This window comes from Pteropus alecto, unplaced genomic scaffold (genome assembly GCF_000325575.1).
Source record: "Pteropus alecto unplaced genomic scaffold, ASM32557v1 scaffold400, whole genome shotgun sequence".
Lineage (NCBI taxonomy): Eukaryota > Metazoa > Chordata > Mammalia > Chiroptera > Pteropodidae > Pteropus > Pteropus alecto.
The window spans coordinates 531,351-537,248 of NW_006430045.1; the positions used below are offsets into that span (position 1 = coordinate 531,351).

Below are 5,898 nucleotides of genomic sequence, written 5' to 3' on the forward strand. Positions count from 1 at the left end.
CCACTGCTTTTCTGTCCTGAGGGGAAAAAGATGCAGTCCAGGCCACCCCAAAGACAACCTTCTCACGCTTCTGACTCCACGTAGGTGGAGGGACTCAGATCAAAGACTCTCCATGCTAAGAAACCTGAACAGAAGGAGTCAAAGCTGTCCTCCTCCCATCAGTATGAAAGTCCATTCTGTGTTCTCTCCTCCACCCCTAAGAGACACAAGTCATGAGTGAAGAAACTGGGTCTTCATGTTGGTCTCCACGGAACCCAGCACAAGACTGTATACCCAGTCAATACTTCAGAAATGGTTTAGAATGACTTTCCCTGTGGCTGCCTGGCATGCCACAGACCTCTCTGAGCCTCTGATAAGTATATTAAGTATATCAAGAATAAGGATAGCAGGGGCAGGGCCTGCAAAATTCACTGATCCATCCCTTTGCCATCAAGCAGGGCTCTAAGGGCAGATCTCCATATGACTCTATTAGTTTTTAATGTGTTATTTATTTTTAAAGGCTACTTATTTTAAAAATTATTTTAAATATCTAATATACAACTGTATAATGGGTAAATAAACTGTGGTATATTCACACAATGGAACATTCCACAGCAATGAGAATGCACAAACCACAGTGATGTGCAACAAGGTTGAATCTTACAAACATATTGAGAGTAGAAGAAGCCAGAAACAAAGAGCATGTATTGTATAATTCCATTTATATAAAGTACAGAAATAGGTAAAACTTATCTAAGAGGTTAGAAATTAAGGTAGTGGTTACTCTTAGTGGGGTGGGTAGCGACTGGTAGTGATCTGGAGAGGGTCTTCTAGATGTGGTAATGATGTGTTCTTGATTTGGGTGCTGAGACGTGGGTATATTCAATTGGTGCACATTTCTGTATATGTGTTTATTGCAATACAAAGCTAATGAGTTTATATACTAGATAGATGTAAGGTACAAAAAAATAAAACTAGTACATCTATTAAGAAACAGAATATTATTAGTCTACAGCCATGTTACCCTGAACAGTCCCTATCCCATCTGATCTCGAAAGCTAAGCAGGGTCAGGCCTGGTTAGTACTTGGATGGGAGACCACTTAGGAAGACTGGGTGCTGTAGGCGAGAGAAAAAAGAAAATAAACGGAATATTACCATTTCAGCTAAAGATCCTCTATGCTGTGTAACACTTTTTTTAAATTTGCTTTTTATCTTTCACTTACTTGGTCATTAAATTTTACGTGTTTTTGAATTTTATACAGTGGTGTCAACATTGTATGTAATCTTTTGTGGCTTTCTTTTTTTTTCACGCAACAATATGGTTTTGAGATTTTCTCGCTAAAGAGCAATGATTCGTCCATTTTTTTAACCAGTATTTCACACATCTTAACAATACACAGTCTTTCTATCCATGATCATGGCGTAGCTGCCCTTTTATTCAAGCCTTTTTTACCTATCTTTCAAAAACTTTATATAATTTTCTTCATAAAATCTTGCATTTCTTTGACTAGATGTATTTATCTTTTTTGTTGCTTTTGTCAAGTGCTCCTAATCTAACCCCTCGTTCCCAGTGTCGCTCCAGTGACTGCCAATATTAAGGGATAGAAAAAAGTGACTGAACTATGCTTGATAATTTTCTAACTCTCCGCGTTCTAAACGCCTTCAATTAATTTCTGACCATTGCTGCATCCGTAGGTCCAACTGCACGAAATTTTTCTCAAGAAGCGCTGAAAATATCTCGACAAGGCACGAGGCGGAGCCAGTACGTGCTGACGCCAAGAGCTCGCCGCAACTAGAGGCCGGAGAGGGCGGGGCCAGCAGGGGGTCCTGCTGCTGGAAGAGCCGCGGCCCGAGGTGGGGCCATGGCGAAGCTGTTGAGCTGCGTCCTCGGTCCCCGGCTTTACAAAATCTACCGAGAAAGAGATTCTGAAAGGGCCCCATCCGGTGTCCCGGAGACTCCAACTTCAGTCACTAACCCCTCTTCCAGCTCCTGGGTGAGTCGAGTTCTCCCCTATTCAGAAATATGGTACGGCCCAAACCCCTTCGCGGCCTTTGCTCCCTAGAAGCTCCCATTATTGGAAATCGGGGGAGCTTCCTTGTCAATTCAGCTGTGCGCAAGATCTACGCTCTTTGTGCTTCCTGGGTTAGAGTACGCCTGTGGACTGGCCACCTCCTTTAGCTGTTTGCTACTGCTTTCTCATTCCTACTGCCACTCCTTGCTTTTTCAAATCTGGCGGTCCCCCACCCTATCTGTAGTGGTTCATCCCGGCCCCTAGTGACTCTTAAGTCCTGGAAGAGACCCTGTGTGGATTCGGGAGCTGCATAGATTAGCCATCGAACTCGATTTCTTCTCACTCAGTGTCCCTTGGTGCCTGCCTCTCCGGCTCCGTTTAATCTTCCCTCTAATACATTTTGACTTTCAACATGACTTCAACATATCACCTGTCCGCTGCTCTTCACCTCACCCCCCAACCTACCCTGGAGACCCCAGGGTCATTGCACTCATGAAGGCTGGGGGTTGTGGTAGGCTGTGTCCTTAAATTCTCTTTGATTTTATCGGTAGTCTCGAGTTGTGTTTCCGGTCTCCTACAAACTGCCCATCCCCAGCCACATCCTTTTCCTTAATGAACCTCTCTTAATCTCTGATGTTCTCCTTTCCCTCTTGAAGTTGTCATGGTGTCTTTCCTTTCTTGCCTAACCCCTCACTCCCCATTTGAAACTGGGTCGTGAAAAAGGAGCAAAAGTCGTCCAATGCTGCTTTCACTTTTGCTTCCAAGTCCAGCCCCCTGTGTTTGTCCTTAAGGTCTGGGGTGGGAAATCAGGTTAAGAGTTGGGGTGGGAAAGAGGGGCTTCTTTGGGAGCCAGGCATGTCCCAGGAGACACAGCTTTGGAGGCTAGAATCAGAGGGCACGCATCAGGGCTTCCAAAAGGGAAGGGGAAGAACTTGTCAATGGGCAGGGTCCTTAACCCGGGCATCTGTTTTGGCAGGATACGTACTATCAGCCCCGGGCCCTGGAGAAACATGCCGATAGCATCCTGGCACTGGTATGTCTGCCCTGGCATCTGAGACTACTGCATCTTTTCAGTCCCAGCTGCCTCCTGAACTTTCTCCTCCCCAGCCTGGGAAAAGGCAGCTCCCCTGGGGGTGGGGGATGCTCTTGGCTTTGCAGCAGACCTCTCCAATACACACACAGAGACATGCTATCAAGCACATGCATACTTGGCACTCCCCTTTGGCATGTTCCCTACTTTCTCTGGGGCAACCTGAGCCATGAGGAAAATGTGTTTACTCTTGGGACCATCTGCAGGTGCTGAGTTCTGCAGCCCCTGGTGATTTGCCCTCCCTGGCAACTAACCTCTTTGATTGTAGAGATAGTTGTTCTTCCTGGCAGGATTCCTATGGTGACGTTTATGCATCTCTTGGGGACCAGGCCAGGGGCTGTCCTGTGCAGGGTCAATTGAAAAGGCTTGGCTTACTTGAGTAGAGAGACTGGCCTTTAAATGCGATGAATTATGTCCAGGGATGATAAGAGGAAGAAAATAGAACCTGTACCTAGTTTTACCAGCCTATATTATGCTATGACACATTGCCTTTCAACAAATATTGAGCACCTACTGTGTGCATGATGTCATACACAGAGTAGGTACTTCATATAACTCTCAGGTTATCCACTTTGTTCAGAGCCTAGGCCTAGAAATGGCAGGGGTGTGTGTGTGTACTGATTGCTTGTCCCTGTCTCTCTGCTGCAGGCTTCAGTGTTCTGGTCAATCTCTTATTATTCCTCTCCCTTCGCCTTCTTCTACTTATACAGGAAAGGTCAGTGTGGTTTCAAAGGTGGTGGGACAGGAAATGCAGGTTGTTGGCAGATGAGCCAACCCCCTAAAGAGGAAAGGGGACCTGCAAGGGTGGCTTGGTTTCCCTCTTCCATCAGGCATCTTATTCCTCAGAGGGCATGGCTGTCCCGTTGGGAGGGTGTGGGGTGGAGGTTGGAGCGGGACTGGGAAGAGGAGCTGAGGTGCTGTGAAGAAAGCTCCTCACGTCTTCTCTCCCTTCCCAGGTTACTTGAGTCTGTCCAAAGTGGTGCCATTTTCTCACTATGCTGGGACATTGCTACTACTGCTGGCAGGTGTGGCCTGCCTCCGAGGTAGGTGGAAAGGGAGCCTGGTTTGGGTCTGTTCATTTAATATTCATTAGGTAAATATTTATTAAGTAGCTTCAGCAATTTTGTCTTGGGCCCTACGGGGGAAGAACTGAAAATGGTCAAGGCATGATCTTTTTCTTAAAGGTCTTAAGTCATAAATACGAAAAAGTAATTAGCAGAAAAGTTTGCTATTATTTAGAAAAATTGCATATATTCTACAACAATTCCACATATATCCATATATATTGTTTGTAATAATGCTAAACTGGAAACAACTCAACAGCCACAAATAGTAGGATGGGTAAATACATTAAGGGATATAGTCCTGTAATAGAACATTTTAACACGGTGTAAATGAACAAACTTGAGTTACACTCGGCAATGCAGATGAATCTCACTAATGTAATGTTGAATGAAAGAAGCTGACTGCAAAGTAATTTATACAGTGTGTTTCCATTTATATAAAGTTTAAAAGGGAGGCGTATATAAGTGGCAAACACTAAAAACCATGGGCATGGTTATCTTGAAAGTCAGGAGAGTGATTACCTGGGAGGGGGAGGGGAGAGGATGGGGAGGACTTCTGGTGGGAGATGGCTTTGTTCTCTTTCTTGACCTGGATAATGGTCACGTGAATGTTGCTTTGCATTTTTTAAACTGAATGTATGTTTTATGTATTTACGTTATATCTCACAATGAAATTAAAAAATGAAGAGACAGATCAAATCATTATCCCCTGGTGGGTACACATGATAGAAACTGGGTGAGAGGGATGCTTAGAGAAAGGAGTGGCAGTCAGGAGCTGGATGGCTGCAGTTGGGTTTGGTCAGAGTAGGCACCTTCTGCTTGCGTGTTCTGCCTCCTGATATCCACAGGGCTGGGCTCCCTCCTCAGAGAGGTCTCCTCTGACCACCCCATCTGAAAATAGCTCCCACCCCTTAGTTTTCTCTTAATTTTTAATTTTATTTATTTTTAAATTGGGGGAAAAATTAAATATAGAAAAGTTCAGAGAGCAAAACATTTTATTTTTTCATATTATAAAATTTTATTGATTTTTTTACTTGAAGAATAACAATCAAATTTCTTTTTATAATCTTTTTTTAAACACCAATTTATTTTTTTCACACTATATATACATAATATTTTTTTAACATTTTATTTTTTTATTTTTCCTCTCCCTCCTCCCCTTCCCCCTTCCCTCCGGCAATCACTAGTCCATTGTCCATGTCCATGAGTCTGTTTGTTTGTCCTATTCATTTGTTGCTTTTAGATTTATATCCCACATATGTAATACGTAATTTTCAACTTTTTCTGTCTGGCTTATTTCACTTAGTATGATTATTTCAAGGTCCATCCATGTTGTTGCAAATGGCAGTATTTCATCTCTTCTTATGGTTGAGTAATATTCCATTGTATATGTACCACAGCTTCTTTAGCCAATAATCTATTGTAGGACACTTTGGTTGCTTCCATGTCCTGGCCACTGTGAATAATGCTGCTATGAACATCAGTGTGCAAATATCTTTTCGGATATGAGTTTTCAGGTCTTTGGGCTGAATACCCAGTAGAGGGATTGCCGAATCATATGGAAGACCAATTCTTAGTTTTTTTGAGGAACCTCCATACTGTTTTCCATAGTGGCTGTACCAATTTTCAGTCCCACCAGCAGTGTATGACAGTTTCTATTTCTCCACATCCTCTCCAACATTTGTTATTACTTGTCCTGTTGATTATAGTCATTCTAACAGGTGTGAAATGGTATCTCATTGTGGTTTTGAT

At 43.3% G+C, this 5,898-nt stretch overlaps 1 protein-coding gene and 1 pseudogene across 2 annotated transcripts in view; both read left to right on the forward strand.

Annotated features, from left to right (window-relative positions):
• Positions 1–986: 986 nt before the first annotated feature.
• LOC112479020 lies at positions 987–1,105 on the forward strand (annotated as a pseudogene).
• A 660-nt stretch (positions 1,106–1,765) lies between these two features.
• The window catches only part of ABHD16A (abhydrolase domain containing 16A), an 18,986-nt gene continuing 14,853 nt past the window's right edge, over positions 1,766–5,898 (forward strand). The window contains exons 1-4 of one of the 2 annotated variants that reach the window (XM_006904651.3): positions 1,766–1,974; positions 2,969–3,025; positions 3,731–3,797; positions 4,039–4,125. In XM_006904651.3, the coding sequence (XP_006904713.1) occupies positions 1,843–1,974; positions 2,969–3,025; positions 3,731–3,797; positions 4,039–4,125 (343 nt within the window). In that variant the 5' untranslated portion in view covers positions 1,766–1,842. The remainder of the gene's footprint in view (positions 1,975–2,968; positions 3,026–3,730; positions 3,798–4,038; positions 4,126–5,898) is intronic. The other variant, XM_006904650.3, reaches the window with a different exon arrangement.